Below are 22,857 nucleotides of genomic sequence, written 5' to 3'. Positions count from 1 at the left end.
AGTTCTGACTTTTGTGCCATTTTCTCTTGCGCCTTAACACTCCCCCAAATGGTACATTTCTATCATGACGAACAACATGGTATGATGGAACACGGAAAAAATTATCTTCGGTGAGCCAAGTCTCGTTCAAACAAAATATATCTAAATCATAATTTAGCAACATGGCTTTAAGCCTATCAATTTTTGGAAAAATACTGTGACAATTCCATTGCAAAATCTTCAAACCTTCAACATTTTTTAAATCCATTGCGAAAATAGTGGAGACTAAAAGGGAGCAAAAGAGTTAAGTTTCTCAAAAAGATTTGCAATAAAGGGTAAGAATTTATTTATTATTTTTTTTCCAAAAATCACTAATACCTAATAAGTTCAATATTTCTTCTAATATGCTCAAAATGAAAAACATATTGTTTTCACTATCTGAATTATGATCATTACGATTTGCATCATTGTTACATTCATCCTGTGATGTAAAAGATGTATTTATTTTCTGAAATCTTGGAATATTTTTTTAGGTTGATGGAACCTTTATGGACAGATGAAATATTAGGTCGTTTTCTCTTATTTGGCGGTTTGTATGTATACTTGTCATAATTATCAAATGTACTATCGTTTTCAATGTCTGATAAAGTTTCATATGCATTAGGTGAACTAAAATCACCAGAAGTTTTCAAAATCTCCGAATAAGAATATTCATTTTGATTTTTATTTTTTTCAATAAGTTTTTATTATTGGACATGTATACTGAACAATTATTAATTGAATTATGTTTTTGTTGACAATAAATACAACTATATGATTTTAATTTTCATACTGCTGCAGAATGAAAATCTCCACATTTTGAGCATTTTTATTTGTTTGAGTAAAAATTGGGTACACAAACAGAAGACATCGGTTGCAGTGCATTAGTTTCGAAAAATAAAGCCTCACGCAAAAAAAAACATTGTCAATATTAACAAAATCTGGCAAAACAGATCCCGCAAATGTTATTTTAATACAGTTGGAGTGAATGTATTTTGATACTCCATATTCATCAAAAAATAATTTTGACAAACGTTCACATTCCAAATTTTGAACTGGTTAAATCGATTAATTTCTAAAAATACCAGAGCCATGTGATCTAATATTGTCACAACATATTTTTTTTTATTAATATCATTTCAAACATTACATTCATTTCTTATATCTAGGTGTTCTGTGTTATTAGACAACACTATCATCCTTATTTGGTAAAACAAATTTAAGATTTTATTAACATTTTGTTAACAACATATTACATTTCATTTGCCGTAGCAGTTCAGATTTTTAAGTAGGTTTACCTGCTTATAAGAGAAAAAAAAACGCTTTGAATATACTTAACCTAACTTAACTTAAACATATAACGCATTAATCGTGGCAATAGTAATAGTGGCAATTGTAACGATTTTTGCCAGAAATTATTTATTATTTTATTTGACATTTGTTCCAATGTTTCAACATTGGATATTCTATGTAACTCATTGGTACTATACCAGGAAGGAAGTCTCAGAATCCTTTTCAAAATTTTATTTTGAATTCTCTGCAGAGCTTTCTTCCTGGTATTACAACAGTTAGTCCATATTGGTACAGCATACAACATGGCTGGCCTGAAAATTTGTTTGAATATCAAAAGCTTGTTCTTAAGACAAAGTTTTGATTTTCTATTAATAAGGGGATAGAGACATTTTACATATTTATTACATTTGGCTTGAATGCACTCAATGTGATTTTTGAAAGTTAAATTCTTATCTAGCATGAGCCCTAGATACTTAACTTCATCTGACCAATTTATTGGAATCCCTCTCATCGTGACAACATGTCTACTTGAAGGTTTCAAATAAAGAGCTTTTGGTTTATGTGGGAATATTATTAGTTGAGTTTTGGAAGCATTAGGAGAAATCTTCCATTTTTGCAAGTATGAAGAAAAAATATCCAAACTTTTTTGCAATCGACTACAGATGACACGCAGAATTCGTCCTTTGGCGGAGAGGCCTGTGTCATCCGCAAACAAAGATTTTTGACATCCCTGAGGTAACTCAGGTAAGTCAGATGTGAAAATATTGTATAATATTGGTCGCAAAATGCTGCCTTGAGGAACCCCAGCTCTTACAGGAAGTCTTTCAGATCTGGAGTTCTGATAATTAACCTGAAGTGTACGATTTGATAGATAACTTTGAATTATTCTAACAATGTATGTTGGAAAATTAAAGTTTTTCAATTTTACAATCAAACCTCCATGCCAAACACTGTCGTATGCTTTTTCTATGTCTAGAAGAGCAAGACCAGTAGAATAGCCTTCAGATTTGTTGGAACGGATCAAATTTGTTACACGTAAAAGTTGATGAGTGGTCGAATGTCCATGGCGGAATCCGAACTGTTCATTGGCAAAAATTGAATTTTCGTTGATGTGGGCCATCATTCTGTTCAAAATAACCTTTTCAAAAAGTTTACTGATGGAGGAAAGCAAACTGATTGGATGATAGCTAGAAGCTTCTGCAGGATTTTTGTCTGGTTTTAAAATTGGAACAACCTTAGCATTTTTCCATTTGTCAGGAAAATATGCTAATTGAAAACATTTGTTAAATATATCAACTAAAAATGATAAGCTACTGGAAGTTTCTTGATGAGGATGTAGAAAATTCCGTCATCGCCAGGAGCTTTCATGTTTTTGAATTTTTTAATAATAGTTCTCACTTCTTCCAAATCAGTCTCCCAGGCATTTTCGAAAACGTTCTCTTGATTGAGAATATTTTCGAACTCCTGAATAACTTGATTTTCAATTGGACTAGTAAGTCCTAAATTAAAATTGTGCGCACTTTCAAACTGCATAGCAAGTTTTTGAGCTTTTTCGCAATTAGCTAGTAATAATTTGTTTTCCTCTTTCAATGCCGGTATTGGCTTCTGAGGTTTTTTCAAGATTTTAGATAATTTCCAAAAGGGCTTAGAGCCAGGGTCCAATTGAGAAATTTTATTTTCAAAATTTTTGTTTTTCAATCGTAGATGGATTTCTAGAAGAGGAAAAATATGTGGGGCTATCAGGGTATTGAATTGAGAAATATCCTGAAGAGCAATCATCAAATAAAATTCTGCCGTTGGAATTACTTTGAGAATTATTCCATGACCGATGTTTGGCATTAAAGTCACCAATGACAAAAAATTTTGACTTATTGCGAGTCAATTTACGCAAGTCAGTTTGGAGCAAATTAACTTGCTGCCCAGAGCATTGAAAAGGCAAATAGGCAGCTATGAAAACTGTGTTTCAACAGAAACACCTAAAGTTTCAAAAACTTTAGTTTCAAATGATGAAAACAGTTGATGTTTTATACGCCTATGAATGATGATTGCAACTCCCCCACATGCCCCATCAAGTCGATCATTACGATAAACAAAAAAGTTAGGATCTCTTTTGAGTTTAGATCCAGGTTTTAAATACGTTTCGGTAATAACTGCTATATGCACGTTATTAACCGTAAGAAAATTAAACAGCTCGTCCTCTTTACCATTCAGAGAACGAGCATTCCAATTTAAAATATTTAAATTATTATTTGGATCCATTAGAAAAACGTAATCCAATAACAATTTGATTAGTAAATTTTACACCTACTTGGACTGCTTCAGTCATAGTGGTGGCTTTAAACATTGCATCAATCATTAGATTCAATTGTTCAGTTAGAAAATTAAAATCAGAGGCAGACATGTCATGTGATTTCCCATTGGAATTTCCGGTAGACGAAGAAGCGGAGTTACCTGTGGCGGTAGGGTTTTTTCCATTTGATTTGAAACAAGTAGAATGGGTACCCATGGATCGAACAGGGGAAGAGTTCGAATTTCCTGCTACGATATCGGATTGAAAGATTCGAACGGCTACCCGACGGATTAAAATTAGTTTGTGAATGAGCATGATTATGATCTTCCTGATGGGTATGATTCATGATCAAGCGATCGTTAACTGAAAAATGAGCATTGTTCGACCAGGCAAATTCCGGAAACGACCGTTATCGTAACGGATATTATCTTTCATCTGCCTGGCACGAGCCTCAATGACCCTTTTGCGTGAAGGACAATTCCAAAAATTGGACTTATGGTTAGCCCCGCAATTACAGCATATGAACTTGGTGGTATCTTCCTTCACTGGACAAACGTCTTTGGCGTGAGAAGAACCTCCGCAAATCATGCATTTAGCATCCATGCGACAATTTTTTGTACCATGACCCCACTTTTGGCACCGACGGCACTGAGTGGGGTTCTGGTAATTTCCTCCAGGTTTCTGGAAATGTTCCCATGTCACACGGACATCAAACAAAAGTTTTGCTTTTTCTAAAGCTTTAATATCATTTAGTTCTTTTTTGTTAAAGTGAACTAAATAAAATTCTTGAGAAAGCCCTTTCCGAACAATGCCAGATTGGGTTCTCTTTTTCATAATGATTACTTGGACTGGGAAAAATCCAAGTATATCATTTATTCCATTTTTGATCTCTTCAGGTGATTTATAGTCACTTGAGAGACCTTTCAAGACAACTTTGAACAAACGTTCAGTTTTGTCGTCATAAGTGAAAAATTTGTGCTTCTTTTCTTCAAGATGTTTGAGAAGAAGTTCACGATCTTTAAGAGTTTCCGGCAAAACGCGACAGTCTCCTTTCTTTGCGATTTGGAAAGAAACCTTGATTCCCCTAATGGAGTTCAAGATCTCCTGCCTAAATCCCTCAAATTCGGAACAACTGACCACGATAAGCGGCACTCTTTGCTTCCTCACTTGAATCAAAGAGCCTGGGCTAGAGGCTGCTTCGATTTGGTGTTCGGAAAATTTGTCTAGAGCATCGAACTGATTGCTCATTTCGATACAATTATTCATTTCACCCTTGGAAGAAACTTCGCATTCCGGGGAAGCTTCCTTTCTTCCATTCTTGCCACGTGTAGTGACAGTTTTAAAACCCACTTTTTTGGAAGGAAGTAGTGAATTCAGAGATTCACCCTTCCTTTTGTTAGTTGTTGATACCATGTTTAGTTAATAAACGAGAAAGACGTGACCTTCGAGAGGTTTTTTCCCAAGACGGTGTCCAAGAAGGATTACCACCGCTAGCTTTCGCCAACGGGTCCAACGAAAAATCGAAGGCACGGGTCCAAACAAGGATCGTAAAGGGATCAATAGTAGAAAAAATAGTACTGAAAAGTACTGTTTTAGTAGCACTGAAAAGTACCGTTTTAAATTTTAGCACTGAAAAGTACTGTTTTATTGCTTTACAGGGTGTCCGCAAATTATCCGAACAGCAAAATATTGGAAAGATGATCTCGCATTGAAAACAATGAAAAATCAATGTCCATGTACCTTTTATAATACATCTATATGTTAACACAAAATACAACTTTAAAAAATTTCGAATGGATTGCTTGTTACTGAGATAGGCAAATTTATTTTTTTCGGAGACGTTTTTCCTGAGGGCCGCTAGTCATACTGGAGATGTGTTATCCCTAAAACCTAAAAGAGATGAATCCAAATGTCCTATTATTATTTGAAGTAATCTACAGGTTAGTGGCTTCAAGTTAGACTGGAAATAGAAAATTGTATGGTTCAAATCCAGTGAGTTATATGGACATTTCTCTTCCACCATAAAGCTCGGAAAACAGCTCCTTTTAAGACACCTTAATACATTTGGGTTTATTTTGCAATTATTTGAAATCGGAAATGTGTCAAACTTACTTCTTAAGAAGATAATAAGCCAATGTTTGAAACCATGCAAGGAAATTGAGTTTATTATGCTTGATTGTATAGAGCCAGGTCTTCAAAGTTTGTACGGATAATTTGCGGACACCCTGTAGGTAGTTTTTAAGAAAACTTCCAAGAGCAGAGAGAATTCGTGTACGCACAGCACGAAGGTACGATGCGCACTGAGTGAAAATAATTGGTATATTAAACTCAGTATGTGAATAACCGCTTTAAACTCATGCGTAAACCTTTGAGGCCATTGAGAACATTACGATAGGTAAGAGATTTCGGAAAATTTTCAGCCATTATTGCATACTAGAGCGAAAAATCGTTAACCTGTCAACTATCACTCCGTAACAAGTTGGCGGCGTGCAATCTTATTTCAATATTTTCCGCGGATAAAAATTGCGGAAAATAATTTTCTGTACCACCTCTAAGTTGTCCCCTCTGACAGTTTTCAACTGCAATAAAAAAAGTTTTAGAATTCATTCGACGTAGACCTAAAAATAACTAAATTGAAACATCGTCGATTTTGTAATCACGTGGGGCAAGTGAAAAGTTTCTCTTTAGAAATTGAATTTGTGTTTTCTCTCTAGGTAGCTATAAGTATACAAGGTTCGCAATTATCATAGAACAACAGAAAGAATATACTCAAAGCGTTAAATGCTATTATCATGGCCAAATCATGGAACTTCTCTAAAAAAAAAGGTTGCCAAATATTACGATATTAATATGTTTACTTCGGACAGCCGATTAAAAGGAAGACGTTGATTGAAAAGTCCTAATATAAAAGAACGCATGTAAATCTCGTGGAATGTCTATGTAAAGCTAGTTCAAAACATAAAAAATGGGGTATAGGTGTATCCACATGAAAAAGTTTCTAAACACTTTATTGAAGGATTCCGTTTGAATTCCCCCGATGAGTTATCCGACGTCATATCCGATTTTCTCAACAAATAACGAGCGGTGTAAATTCTACAGAGTAGAAATTCAATTGCTGTCCCATGAACTAACATTGGAAATGTTGCAGTTATAATGTTGTCGAATCATTCCAACAAACATAACTGAGCAGAAGAAAATTCAAGTAACAAGAATAAAATTTTCATTGTTTACATGTTACTTATGTTATTGTTCATTGGGACGCCTTTACAAATGTTAAAGGTAATAAAAATCCTGAATATAACTGTTAGTTTTTGAATTTATTGTTCAAAACGATAAACTTTTCACTTGCCCCACTTGTGGGGCAAGTGAAAAGTAAGGAGCACGGTGCCCCGATAGACCGTTATTATGCAAAAAAATTGTCCATCAAATCTGAGCACAGGGCTCGATTTCTGAGGTCATTCTGCACCTCTGAGCCAATTTTTAAAAAAATCCCCAGGAGGAATCTCGAGAAATCTTGATTTGATGTTTTTGACTTAAAAATTCAATATAATCCTTAATAAAATTTTGCATTAGCACTGAAAAAACCTACAAAAACGCTCAAAAAGTTGGCTAAACTGTTCTCAACTAGCATATAACTGTTACCATTGTTATAATTAGAAATATTTAAAACTGACTTAACATACCAGAGTGGATTAAGTATGTTTTTACATGGCTTAATCCAGTTAGCTTAGTTCAATAGAATGAAATCTAAGCAACAAATTCTTATATACAATTGATATTACGTTTGATAAACGTGAAACATTCAATGCTGAATATAAGTAATTTACAGCTTATTTTTCGACTTTCACACTAAGTGACCAGCCCACCAAAGTCTGCCGGATTTATTTTGCTTAAAAAAAATGTTTCTACTACTTACTACTCTTGATGTTTACGTCTAGTTTTCCGCCGAGTTCTGCCCTCACCATTCTGTGTAAAAATATCCTTTTCAATACTCCAGTCACAACAGGATTATAACTACACGGGAAACATGATTGTCATATGTCACAAGTGTTCGAAAATTAACAAAGTCTTTAACAACTTCAAACAAATCCTCAATGAGTATTTAATACTTTAAATTAGCATCACCAGGAATTCCACTCTATATACCTGCAACAATCTTCGTTTTATTTTTTTTTTCGGAATTTATCGTCAATCTGTATATTAATTTCTAGATCACGATCGACTCAGTAACGAAATTCTGCTGCAGGTAATATCAAAGGCTTAAAAATAAAACATAAAGCTGATAGGCTGGCAAATACAATGAAGTGTAAGAATTGTAGACGAGGAGCCTATTTTTTTTTTTGGAAAATTACATGGAATGGAAGGAGATGAGTTTCAGAATTTACTGTACAATATTGCGTTGTGTCGCATATACTCCTTGATTATGCAGACGATGACTTTATTGAAATCGTCCGCAGTACAGTAAAGCAGAGTTTCACTATTTTAAAGGTGGACAACTAGGATAACCTTGTCATATCATGTACTCTACCCAAACGTATATGGTTGCATGTAGACAAAGAAGGAAGTTCAGATTTGATGGTGCTGAAGCAGTGCTTGATGGAGATGTACAGTTGTGTTCAGAATAATAGTAGTGTAAGCCGATTTCCATACAAAATGCTTAAATTTGGCATTCTGTTACTTTCTTTCCATAGGAGCAATCGGCATGAAATTTTGGCAGTAAACTACAAATATAGCCAATTTCATTATCACATAATTTGTTAATTTTCACACTACCGGTAAAAAAGTTAAGCACCAGGCGAAATCGTTCAAAATAATAGTAGTTTTCATTATTTATATATCTGCTGTATTTTGAGTTTTTGAATTTTTCTAAATTTAACGCCGATTGCTCATAGCGAAACAAAGTAACAGCATGCCAATGTTGAGTATTTTGTAAGAAAACCGGCTTTTACTACTATTATTCTGAACACACTTATGACGCATGATAATAATGATAACACACGTGTACTAGCTGTGAATATCTCCTTTTGTGGACTATGTTACCAGCTTAGGGACCTACTTGCTTGATAAAGGCTTATATAATTACATAGATCAATTATTTCGTTAACAACTTCGGCAAAACACCTCGCGACCCTTTATCGCAGAACACTGAAAAGTGTTTCGAAAACTAAATCAGTTTTCAATAAAAATGCAAACAGAACAACGATGAATGCAATTATGCCTAAATGAATCACCATTGTCAATATGCCCTGTATAAAACGCTTATTATTGGCTCTAAAAGCACATTTATTTGAGAACAGGAGCGAAAACTATTGTGTGAATAAAATAGGCAAACTTCAGTGAGCTGGTCATTTAGTGAGAATGCCGGAAGAAAAAGTTACATCATTCAGGTGGAAGTCAGCGGCCCCGTGAAATACATTCGTGTATGTTCATGTGTATTGTACCAAATTATTCCAGATTTGAAACAAATGATTGATACTAGCTCTAAATCGACTATACAAGTATAAAAACTATAGAAATCTATGAAAAAAAAAATCTTAAGTAACTCTGGTAAGTTTAGTTAGTTGTTAATGTCTAATCATAAAAACGGTAACAATTTTATACTAGTTGAGAACAGTTTGGCCAACTTTTTGAGTGTTTTTGTAAGTATTTTGTAATATTTTAATGAGGATTATATTGAAATTTTAGATCTAAAACTTCAAATCAAGATTTTTCGAGATTCCTCCTAGGGACTTTTTTAAAAATTGGTCCAGAGGTGCAACATAACCTCAGAAATCGAGCCCTGTGCTCAGAATTGATGGACAATTTTTTTGCATAATAACGGTATGTCGGGGCACCGTGAGGAGACGTGTTTCAAAAACTTTTTCTGAACTTTTTTCTTCAATTTTACATAAAAATAAAAATAAGCATACTGCTTATATTTGGTGGGAGTCAAGCTGAAAAATATACACGACCTCGTTTGTTTTAATTTAAAGCCTCTAGGATTTGAAGAATCCCAACTATGCGAAATCCATTACCCACTTGCCCCACGGTACCTTAACATAATTAATAATTTCAGGCAAAAAATCGTAACAATCTTCTATTGCCACGATTAATGCGTTATATATTTAGGTTAAGTTAGGTTAAGTAAATTGAAAACGTGTGTTTTTTCTCTTATAAGCAGGTGAAATCAACTCACCTGTAAAAAATCTGAACTGCTACGGCAAATGAAATGTAATATGTTGTTAACAAAATGTTAATAAAATCTTAAATTTGTGTTACCAAATTAGGATGAAAGTGTTGTCTAACACAGAACACCTAGATATAAGAAATGAATGTAATGTTTGAAAAGATACTAATAAAGAAAAAAAAACAGGAATAGGCGTGATGGGAAACCTACGCTAATGGCTACAGTACTTGTAGGTAAAGTTTTGAATTTCGGTATGTTTTCTATGAAATAAATGCAACACCACAATTCATTGAATGTTCACAATATCCCTCTGTTTTTTTATTTACTGTTATTACTGATTTCTTACACATATTAATGCTTTATATTCGGTAGTATATCGTAATATGTATATTTTATATTAGTTCAATATATTAAACAATCTTATTTCCAGTTGTCAATAAATACAGAATACAATGCATCCATAATTTCGTCGGATTCACGAGTTTAGATAGTAAAGATCAACGAAAAACAAAAAGAAGGAAACAATTGTTGTTGTTGTTGTTGAATATCTAAAAACAGCAGCAGCTCCTTCCGGCTCGATGAAACAAGAGTCACTGTATATTGAAATAGTGAGATGTTGCTAGCAGTTTGAGTTGTGTGGAATTACTTTGGTTTCATATTTATAGCATACGGCGCACCATGGCGCCGAATCGCCTTCAAGTTTTTCAATTTTCTGTACAGTGAACAAGAAATGCTGTTGAAAAAAAGAAACGACTAGTCTAACCTTTTGTTTGTTTATGCAATTCTGTTTGTCTTTTGCTTTCTCTAAATCTGTGCGATGAAATGTTTTTATTCTTCTTTTCTCTGTGTTTGATATTAGTGTCGTTAAGTTCTCAAGTTCGTTCAAGTGCCTTAGACTCTTATAAACGTTATATTTAATTTAGCTTCAGAGATTTTCTGGAAGAAGTGTCGTATGATCAGTGTAATTTTGTAGAGTGGATTGAAGTATCGTCATATTTGTTTCAACATGTTCATATTGAAAGCCATGGTTTGATTAAAACATGTTAAAAAATGTCATAACGTTTGAATAACGAACGGAAACGAAAATTTTTACTGAAGTGTTTGAAAAATGATCAAGAGTTTCACGGGTCAGGTCTTTTAGTTAGGTTATTTATATTTCACAGCAATTTGACCATAGCTAAACATCGGTTTCTGAATTTATGAACTTATATCGTGTAGTGGGATTACTATTTTACAGTACAATAGATTAATTTCAATAGTTTCCATGTCACGTTAAAGGACTCGGTGTGTCAATACATGAACAATGATAGATTAGGTAAAATGTTCTTTTCCTCGCCGAGAGGAGAATGTTCACCAATATGAGTACCGTTCAACATTTTACTATTATTAAGTTGCTAAGTCTTTTTTCAGCAATATAACTGTAGAACCAAGTGAGAAAACTCTGAATACTTATTGAAAGCTATTTTGGAAGAAGTATTGTTTAACAATCGATTCGAATAATGGCTGCTGGACAGTTGTACGTACGTACATCCTAGAAGATTTTAAAAGAACAATTCGTGAGAAAAAAAAAGTACGTGTTTTATGCAAAAGAACAATGAAAGATGAATGTCGGCATATTTAACTTGGTTGCTTCCATCACAGTCTCATGAGTATTGAGTACCAGATGAAAGTTCGATATTTTTTGTTTAGACCTGATTTCTTGCTTCTTGTGGATCAATTACTTTGTAAAACGATGTCTTCCGGAGCAGTATTTCATGAGCATGCACAGATAAAAGTACATTTCCAGAAAAGAAATCAACACTAGTCACGACTGACTGACATAGGCAGTCAAATTACAGATAATACAATTAATTCAACCGAAATCAGTTTTATCAATAACTTGTAAACCAAAATGGAAAGATTGAGGTTATTTTTTAGAATAATAAATAAACATTTGAATCATTTCGCACGAATGTCAAACCGAAAAATTATCTACAGCAAACCTCTCAGCTATTCTAAACACTGACAAACAGACACCCAACTCTACTGATATCCCACTATTCACGTGTTTTTGAACGGGATTTTCAATAAGTATAGGTAAGTGGACCATCAGATCGTTCATATCATTTTTGCTGACAAACAGACGCAACGTTTAGAACAGTTACCGATTCAACACAAATATGACGAAAATTATTCAATTGTTACGTTTGTTTGTCTATGAACACTGTAGCATTGTGTGGTTTTATACAGGTGTAGTTATACGCATCTCAATAGAAAACGAGAGTACCACACAAAAATTGCGAATTTGTATGTATGTTTCTCACAGCGTTTGAGTTGCATAATGCCACTGATATTCTGAGCGATGCGTCTGTCTGTCTGTGCACTGAACAATATTAACTACCAGACCTTATTCACCTATTTACATTGCAGTTCATCACGTTACAAAGCAACTGATTGAAACATTCATTTTATTTCAAATCAGTTTCGTCGTCCAGCAGCTCGTCGACGTCTTTCTCCCAGTTGGTGCGATCATTTCCATCGTTAACCACTTCGTAATCCTGCAACTCCGCCTCCAAATCCTTTTCCCATTGCTCTTCTACGAGTGAAGTGTTCTCGGCGTTGAAGGTCCATATCGTGTTTTTATAACAATGGCGTGTATTCGGTGTAGATTGATGGTGTAGATGTTCGAAGAGGAGCAGGAAAACGAAAATTACAAGAACGAAACAAATTGAGTAAGCAAGTCTTAACCGATAGCCCACAACGAAAATCGTCCTTTTCCAAAAGATTCAACAGCAAAGCAAAGTGGGTTTGAAATATCTCGTTAGATTTGTTTCCTACTGTGGCTATAAAGCACTGTCCTGCGGTAAAGCATCCATTATTTTGTCGTCTATTATTGTACTATTTAATCTATCCGTATCTACGTTAACGTTATGAACCTAAACGATTACCAGAGTTACACACGTTGTTGGCTTAAATCACGATCAACTAGTTTTCGAATAAATAAACCTTTGAACTAGCATCACGCCCATCTATTGCCATTATAGAGGTATCACATACAAACGGATGCAACTATTGAGATTCATCGTTTATTCAAACGTTCGAGAATTGGCAACACTGATGCACCGAAAGAAAATAACTCTCTTAATGCACATGACTTTGCACATCTTGAAAAACCTGATAGATTCTTGTAGTTAAATCGATACTGCTATCTACTTTCAGTGTTCTAGTGCATGATTACTTACATCACATGCTGCATCCGTTCATCTATGACAGTCGACTAAAAATTAAAATATTCTTTGCGTTTAGCGCTGTGCTAAATATTAAATGTATAATAAAACAATCGTAATTGAATCTTTCTCTTTTTTTCTCTAGAACTGTGTGCCGTAAGTGGAAGCGGCGATGTATATGTACACATCTACACTTGGATGCACCACATTTCCCGATGCATTTCGCTTCGTTTAATATAACTTTCTCTTTTGTGGTTAAAATAAGTGATCTGCTAGCTTCGTCTGCCGACCCGGTAATACACTCTCTTCATTGTAGTTTCCAATGTTTAATTAATCACAGCTTATTTTTAATTGCCTTAAAATTTATTTGTCTATACAGATTATTGCGTTACATAATTTTGCTATGAAATTATACGACTGATGGTTTGGTAGGCAAACAGAGGAAAAGCCGCGTTGAGAGGAAAAGGTAAAATTACACAAAAATCATATGCTAAACTAAACACGTTGTCGGGATTAACTGAAAGCTGATATTTGCTTCAATTTAGGCGTCCGAATCTTCTGTTTTTAGGGTTCATAAGTTAGAAAATGTTAAAAGTTTGTGAAAGTCACAGCAATTTATCACCGTTAAATCGTAAAAAACGAATTGATTTGTTAACTATTAATACGAGATGTATACAATAATAAAATGCAAGATTTTAATACAATTCTGCATGAAAAACTTACAAAAACATATACAGTGAAACCTCCACGATTGTACGCGTCATTTAACGCTTTGATGAAGAGAAGATCATCTTCTATCGCATAATGGTTACCCATGATTTCATGACCAACGGGTGTTATTATAGATTAAGTGAGATTTCATAGCTCCTATGATGGTCCTATACGTAATTTGAGAGCACTACGCATTAATGCTATTGAACAGCCTACCAGTAGGCGCAATCTGAGAATTTTTCATGTTTGTGAATGCAGATTGCAGAGGTTTTAATGAATACTGGAGTAAAATTACTTTGACAATATTTTCACAACATTCTGAAAAAAACCCTAATAGCTTATCGCATTAGCGTGTTAATATACCAAAAGAGTTCATCCTTGAAACAACTGCAACAATATCATCATATCATTTTCGAAGCTAGGAGACTGTAGGTAGACTCTAACTCAGATATACTAGAAATAGTATCTGTTTCTGTTGGCAATGTTGTTCAAACCTAACGAAAATCAGACGCCTGAACTCGGAAACAAATCAGCCTCCATTCATCTTATTTTTGAAATACAAGTCCGGTATGTGTTCGTGTGTGTGTGTGTCTTTCTGTATGCGTTCGCAGGAAAAACTTCAAATAAATCGACAGCAGACAATTGCTAGTTGCAACTAGTGATCCTTTATAAATCCTTTATAAAGGATTACTAGTTGCAACTGAACAAAAAAAAAAAAAAATCTCAGATATTTCTACTTCTGTACACTGCATGCCGATCGGAAAACATCACCACCGTAGATATCTGTTTCGATATATCAACCAATCTGATCGTCAGCTTTAGTCGTCTCCTGGATGCTTTTCGCTTCGTTTCCACACAATTCTGACAGTTTTATTCACCTATTTTACTTTGATTCATCTTGATGCTCAACGACGTTGTTGGTTTTGTATTGTCTTTTCTCTTAAATTACGTGTGGTTTCTCTTCTTTGTAATTGAGTTTTAACGAATTAAATATTTTCTTTAAATAAGTACATATATTAATATTTGTATGTTTAATATTTCCCTTTATCAGTTTCTTAACATCCTACACCCTTGAATAATTAGTTTTAGCTTTCTCCTCTTTTAATGTTTTTGTATATATTATTTTGTCGTCAAAGATGTATAGATTTTAACGAAATGCACAACATTGAAAAAATCTTTACTTTCATTCCCTTTTTTTCGATTTGTTAGTTTAAATATGAATACTGCTATTTAATGATAATCTTTCGTAAAGTTCAACGCGAAATATGTGATTTTTTACAGACTAATCTTGGATTTTGTCATAGCTTAGCGTCTTGAAATGGCATTCACGCGGAGTTTAATCCGGGTCAAAACAAGGAATCACTTATTCAAAGAAAATATATTTCAAGCCCGTTCTATACATGTAACCGATTACAGGGAAATGTCTGCAGCTTAACAATATTTAGGTTAGGTTTGTTTGGAAGTTTAAACAGGTGCATGTGTCAGACAAGTGGTGGCTCCAATATATGAAGATAAATTAGCGCAATTTTTTATACGAGAATCACGGCCTCGGTGGGTTGTGAGTTAGAATTAAAATATTTTTGTATTTTTGTTTATCGGACTTTCAATCATGCCGGGATATTTAGGTGTCGTGAATAAGTCAAGCCACAGCCAGATAGAGGTTAGTTCACTGGAACTCCTAAGATGTGCCGTTATGTGGTAAGCCATAGATAATTCGCATAGCCTTCCTAGCCATAGCTTTCTTCTGGGGTTAACATTACTCTGAGGTTACGAGGAAAATCACATCAAGACAGAAAAGTACACTTATTGTGTTCGATAGTTTACTTTGAATAGTTTAAGTATGGAAACGATACTTGTCGGGAATAAATATCGGTGGTCTCTAGCACCGATTACGAAATAAACTTTATAGAATTTAGAATAGAACGAGAACACTTTTTGATTGATTCAAGACTGGTTATGGCTCCTCCAAATATACATACTAACGTAACCATGCTTAACATCAAGATGTGTGTTTTGACTTGTACAGGATTATACTAAAATTTAAGGTATGGCATAATTGATTCTGATTTATCTTTGTGTGCTCGTATGATCGTGTTATATGAAGGGAAAAATCCTCCTGCTCCATCCGTGTGTGTTGCTGTATATTAGCTGAGATGGGTTTACGGTATGAAACTAGTGGTAATTATTTTTACTTTTGGAGTTAGTTACATATCTGTTCATGAATATTGTAACGTTTTGTTTACTGTCTCGCTTAACCATCTCTTGATACGGGCGTAATGGGTCTATGCTTTTAAATATTGTAACTACGTCTTTAGGCTGTTTGAGTATCAATTGTTGGTTGAAAGCAAAAGGGAATAAGAAAAGAATACTGTTAGTCACATTTTCGTTGCACATAATATTAGCTATAAAAAACAACTGAATATGGAAATAATCTTTGCTAAGCGAAAAATTTGTTGTTATACACTGAAAGCTTGACTTAAGTAATGCGATATTTAAAAGACATTTAGTAGGGTTGTGCCAACATTCTATTACAATACGCTACACAAATAAAAAAATGATACTAAAATTATAGGAACAAGTGAAAACAGAGTTGCCAGATTACTCTCTTCCAACCGTTATCTCTATCACACCGAATCAGTGCAGCTATACACACATACACATATGTACTACAGTCGATTCAAACAGCCTAAAGTAAGTAAGAAAAGTTTCACAAACGTTCTTTTTGTGTCAGTAACTATATAGCCACAGTAAGTGAATCTGGCAACCCTATTTACATAATTGGTTCGAGACTCTACATTTGCTGTAGCTGAATATGGGCGACTATAAAACAATATCCGTTATTGACGGATTGAACATATGATTTGTTAGGTATATGTTTAGGAATTTGATCATAAACCACGGAGACCTTCAATTTTAATCTTGAAATGAAACACAAGCAGTAGTTCATCATGCCTAGTAGTTGACGTGGTTTATGAGCAGTGTCTAGATGAGTGCTAAAACAAAATCTTATATCTAATTCATAGCGAAGTAACGCAGTGAACATAAGAGAACGCACGATTTATATATTTAAAACAAAAAAAAAAACAAATAAATCAGTATCTGTAAAAATAACAATGGCATGAATCAAGTGAAAAATATCATTGCTTTTCGTGAACAACAAGTTATGGGATACGAAGTACATTGGAATATATGAAAAACATCGGACAGAATTTGTTTGTTATCGTAGGATCGAACTCGAACAGTCGCTGTAGTATTTGCTAGTGTGAAATCTTAAAATACAATTTTTGAGAATCTATGAAATTTTATTTGAGAAATGAAGGAGTGATCCCTGGATGAAATATTTGAGGATAAATTTGTCGAATTTATTTCGGAATTCGTGGACATGTTTTTGAGCAATTAATGAGAAAATCGTGGGGATTTTATTTTAGGAACTCATGTAGGATGTAGATCATGTTTGTGAGATCTGAGTCATTACTGGGAGAATTGGTGGGTTAGTCTCTGACAAAATATTCAAAACTTGAAAAGCTCTAAAAAAAACAGTAGAAAATAACGTTATGATATTAATACTTCACAAGTCGAAACTGACTTTTAAGATATTCAAAGATTTTTTGGACAAATCCCTGGATTTTCTACTTCCAGGTATAAAGGCAGAAGCAATTTTGATGAAACACCAGGAGGAATTTTCGAGAAATCACCATGGTTAATCATGAGGCAATTATCGATAGTATTCAAGCAATGACATTTTTGAAAAATACTTGGAGCCCAGATAGCTGTAGCAGTAAATGCGCAGCTAATCAGCAAGTCCAATCTGAGGGTCGTGTGTTCGAATCTCGCCGGTCGATGATCTTTTTGTAAAGAAATCTTCTCGATTTCCCTGGGCATAGAGTAAAGGGTGTACGGAATCAAATTAATTTGATATATTGTACCACTTTTAAATGGTTGTAACTTTTTACCCGTTGGGTATTTTCTATTGAAGTTTTGGGTTTAATTTGATCAATGTGTATTTGTTTACGCTGTGTAAGTTTCGCTAGCAGATGTGCAATCGTTGTGAAGATGGAGTCGGAAGAACAGCAGCGGCGCAAAAAAAAAAATGCGCACGTACCTCTGAAATTCGGATCTATCTCATTGTGCCATCAGCAGAAAGCTGGGAGTGGTACATTCTTCGGTGTCTCGTGTTTTAAATCGGTCCCACGAACGTTTGACCATCGATCGGTAAGGAAAAAGTGGCAAAAATGGATTTCCGTATAGTGCTAAGGATCACAAAAAAAGTAGTTCAAGCTTTCAAGAGGAATCCTAACAGGTCTGTTCGAGATTTGGCGAAGCAACTGAATTTATCCAAAACTTTCTTGCAAGGTGCGAAAAAAGTGAAGGACTACATACGTACAAAGTCCAAAAGGCGCCTAATCGCAATGAACGGCAAAATACGATAGGATTTTGATGATACGTATGTAAAAGCAGACTTCCGGGGCCCCAATTTTCCACTGCTCATCATAAATTCGATGTCCCTGAGGACGTTAGAAAGTAGAAGATGTCAAAACTTGCCAATAAATATATGATTTGGCAAGCAATTTCGTCGTGTGGAAAGCGAAGCACCCCATACGTGACAACTGGAACGATCAAAGAGCAGGTGTACCTAAAGTAATGCCTCCAAAAGCGTCTACTTCCTCTTCTAAGGTCACACGATGGTCCTATCCTAAGGAAGTAGAATCGGAGGGAGATATGAAAAGCAGTGTTAAGAGAAAAGTTCATGGAAAAATATTTATAACATATTTTATTTTACTCCCTGAATGTTTGAAGATGATTGGTTGAACGCCGAATTTTTCCAAATATTTGTGACGCAATTTGATTCCGTACACCCTTTGTTGACATGGTTATTTAAATTCATGGAGATTACGGAACGGAATGATTTTCTCATAGAACGGAAATGTCCTCAAAAAGGCTCTGGCGGGACCTGTGCCTATTTGAGGACATTTCCCTAAAAAGCTACATTGGCATTGATTTTTTATTGGTTTTGATGTGTGAGATAATCTTTCTCATACTTTGCTGTTCGGATAGTTTACGTACACCCTGTAGAACAATAGAAATCCAGAATTTATTCTGGTAGGGTTTCATGTAAAAATCCATAAACAAAATATTGCTGTTTGCATTTGAGATGCAAATCTTGACTAAACGTCTTCCAAATGCGGTAACACAAAGCAATCAAAGGACACCTAGCAACGATTATAGAAATCACCGCCACCCTAGCAAGAAAAATCTATATTTGACATCGCATTTCTTGTGAAAAATCTTACCGCGTTTGGTGTTCCCGCATTTGATATTTGCATTTCAAACGCACACAGCAATAAAAAAATGTGGAGCAAACCTTCGAGGATGTTTTTTTTTCCTGTAGGGGTCTTTGAAAGGTCTAAGTGTTATCTAAAGTAGTGAGAGGAATTCAGACTAAAATAGTTAAATTTTCACATATTTTTATCGCTTGCAAAAAACGATGAAAATGTTCATTTTACCTGCACTATGTGGGTAAAATGAACAGCTGGTGGTGGTAAAATGAACATCATGCGAAAAACGTGAGCAAAATACATGTTTTTGGAAATTTTCGATGCATTCCCGAAAATATATCCATAAATGATTGTAACCCATTCAAAAATAAATTTAAAGGTATCAGATTCGACATCATATCATAACGATATTCACCTCACTGAAAAACCTCAAGACCTCCGTGTTAAAAGTTACGTCAGCTCGTGTTTTAAATCGTGGTTTTCTAAAATCTTAGTTCTCGTGAATATATTCACTTCAATCGACCCCCGTATCAACTCGAACACTTCGATTTATGCGCTAAATCGTCCGCGCGTGATAAAAATTCATTGAAATTTGTTTTTTCTCGGAAAAAGGCTTGGTGTTTGGAATATTCAGAGAAAATCTTGACAAAAAGTATACATTCTCACCTACAACGACGACGCGAGTCAAAATTTAAAAATTAAATTTTAATTTAAATAGGGTGCAGAGCTACTTGGGCATTACCATGATTCACTTTGGCATGGGAGGTTTTTTTTTTCGGCCGAATTGTCTGAAATCTTTGCAAGAAGAAGTACTTCAATAGCACGCAGCATATTGTTGCCAAATATGAGATCAGTAGCTTTAAAAAAACCCACTGCCGAAATGAATCAAAAGTGCCAAGAATAGAATCCGGCCCTAATAAATAAAATGTTATTAACCTCTGTAATATTCATTGAAAACAAACATGAGATTATTCTAAGTTATGTCTCTGCATAGGTTTAAAAATATGTCATGTAGTCATGTTAAAATGATTCCAGAAGACTCATATACCTAAATAAAAAAAAAACATTATCAAAACATGCAGAAATTGTATTATTTTTTTATATTTCGTCTAATATGATATAAATGTTATGAATCACAAAATAGTTCAGTATGTTTTCCAATCTGAAATATAAATATATAATATATTTTAGACATTAAGCTTGTTCATTGAACCGCATAGTAAAACATAACATAAAATGAAAAAAAAAAAATCAGATAATAAAGAAAATAATAAAGTTAAAAAACAATCGTCAGGAATATTTGTGTATTGAATGCCAAACTGTCCATAAAAGCATTACTGTCCCAAACAGGTGTCTAAAGTTGTATTTTCTACAATATCATTTTCATGTTTTAGCATACAATAAAAATGTTACACTTTATTAGGAAAAAAATAGATTATATACATTTGTACGGTGCAATATTGAAATAGTAAAGCTTATTAGTTTAAGTAGACGATAAACCGAATTTAGTACTATACCATTGAATTCCACTATAGTTTGTATCTTTTGACAGATACGCGTATTTCGAACTCAACTGTAAGGTCGAAATACGCGTATCTGTCAAAAGATACAAACTATAGTGGAATTAAATGGTATAGTACTAAATTCGGGTTTTCATCTACTTATAGGTATTCCACTAAACAGCTCGAGGATTTATTATCATCTTATTAGTTTACTTTTTTTGTATTTTTGACTGGGAAAAGTGCTTTCCATTATTTTTATATAATTTCCTACGCTTATGCATTTATGAACAGTAATGGTCTGTATAAATCAACGAGTTATACCTTATATACAAATAGAAATATTTTTATGTTATTGGACACCAAGAGATAAGTCATAGGAAATTGTAACACGCATTATTCGTCTTATGATACACATTATAGACTACATTTGTACTTTACCGTACTGGTGCATCGAATTGTTTGCAAACGTACTCACACATGTCATCGAAAGAAAGAAAATAAAAAAAAAAATGCTAATGGCGCAAGCACTATTTGCTACCTGTGCTTAAGTTATCCAGAAGTTTAAGAATGCATTGGAGAATGGTGCGTATCACATTAGACAACATAAAAACGTTATCGAACCGTCATTTTGAGACAGGATGCATGTTGAATGCTATTCAGGAGAAAACCATATAAAACTGCAAAATGATCAATTGCTACAATAGCCACCAATCATCATCGGATAAAGTGTGCATACCGGGATGATACGTTTTTATGTGGTTTCGATAGGTTTATTACGGAAACCGAATGTTACAGCAGTTTCTTAAGACTGGCCCATTCGCGAAGAGATTATCTGGAAATGGCAAAAGGATGACCACGTGTATTTTTTTGGGGGAGCTAGAGAGGATTAAGGATTTTGCTACGATCGGATAGATAAAAGTATATATACAAACTAAGGTTCAAGGAGACAGCAATAGTAAGGATAAGATGAACGGCTTGAAGTTTCGTGTTTCATCTGTGGTTATATCGACACATCTGTTTGTTTGAAACGAATTTCAGCTCTATCTTTATTGTGCCTCAAGATACACTATGCTAATCCACTGTGTTGTTAGCAATATTGTTATTGATTCTAGATATATCGTTATGTTCAGAGTAATTGTGGTTTGAAATAAATTTTAGACAAAAACAATATTTTTGACCTGCTCTACTTAATCTTTATGTGAAAAATGGCAAAAAGTTCCAAGTATGAACAGGTTTTTTTTTTAATATGTGAAAGTGGAAAACGGATCGGTAGAATCCATTGCTTCGCTATTGAACGATGGTTATCTAAAAACTTTATTAAACTTGTATATCTGAGTTTAAAAGTCCCTTGATTTGTTGGGGGAGAGTGTTATCTGTTCATAGTCTATGCTCCATGTAATTGCAAAATGCAGTATTTTCAGAATCGATGCGTTCTACAAACAACCACCTATTATGCACATTTTTAATAATTTTGTTTTTAGGTGTAGTCTGAAGTAAAGTGTATAAATAAAGAATTTGGGTTCAATAAAGCTCAGGGTAGAGTCATTTCGATGACTCTCGAAAGCTGCAGGTTAAAAACGTTTTGAGCGACAAAAATCAATGTTTGGATTAATTATATTGTTATTTAGGGATTATACGTATTTAATATTAAATTGAAGTTGTTCAAGAAAACCTACCATTTCTAGAACTGTTAATGAGGGTTTGAGAAGCTGAAATGATTGGTATATTTAGTACAGTGAGAACTAGACTTTGTGTTGTATGATATCGCCTTCTACGTTCTCTTCTAAACTAATATATGTTATAGGGAATTATGCAATATCTCGACCATAAGGTAAATAAATATTTGAAATTTGTTTTACTTTAATCCTTGTTAATTGTATTATTTTATGGGTACTGTTATGTGGAAATAAGCCATTTGGATAGTACACAAATTATGTCACGCTAAATTTCAACTTTTTGACTCCCTGTCCTTTGTTTATCACTTTTTGGGTATGAGTCTTCCGAAAATTTGGTAAGGCTTGTCACGCTTGCCTTGACCATTTACCCTTCTCATTGGAGCGTGACATAATTTGTGCATGACCCCATTGGAAGCAATTATAACTGGAGACTTGATCGTTCTTTGCGATATGAGATGAAGTAATGATTTAAAAATTTAATGATTATTAATTGTGAAAATATCAAAGAGATATACCATTTTAAAGAAATTAGATATTTGAAAAAAATAATGTTATTTGTGGCCAAGTATGGACTATGTAGCTTAAAAAAAAAACTCTGTCGAAGTGAATCAAAAGTGCAAAAAATGGGATCCAGTTCCCTATTACACAACATTAATTAGACTATTATTGAAAAAATAAGGTCAGATTAAGTCTCCAGGGAATCTGAATTAGCCAGTCTT

The 22,857-nt window shown here is 34.1% G+C and overlaps 1 protein-coding gene across 5 annotated transcripts in view; it reads right to left on the bottom strand.

The window, feature by feature from the left end:
- Positions 1-10,052: 10,052 nt before the first annotated feature.
- LOC5568671 (synapse-associated protein of 47 kDa) overlaps positions 10,053-22,857 on the bottom strand; it is a 44,287-nt gene continuing 31,482 nt past the window's right edge. For all 5 annotated transcript variants that reach the window (XM_021856786.1, XM_021856790.1, XM_021856788.1 and 2 more), the window contains one exon: positions 10,053-12,342. In XM_021856786.1, coding sequence (XP_021712478.1) covers positions 12,215-12,342 — 128 coding nt within the window. In that variant the 3' untranslated portion in view covers positions 10,053-12,214. The remainder of the gene's footprint in view (positions 12,343-22,857) is intronic.

Source organism: Aedes aegypti, unplaced genomic scaffold, assembly GCF_002204515.2.
Source record: "Aedes aegypti strain LVP_AGWG unplaced genomic scaffold, AaegL5.0 Primary Assembly AGWG_AaegL5_hic_scaff_235_PBJ_arrow, whole genome shotgun sequence".
Taxonomy (NCBI): Eukaryota; Metazoa; Arthropoda; class Insecta; order Diptera; family Culicidae; genus Aedes; species Aedes aegypti.
The sequence above is the reverse complement of the archived record's forward strand: the minus strand, read 5'-3'. Positions and strand labels throughout refer to the sequence as shown.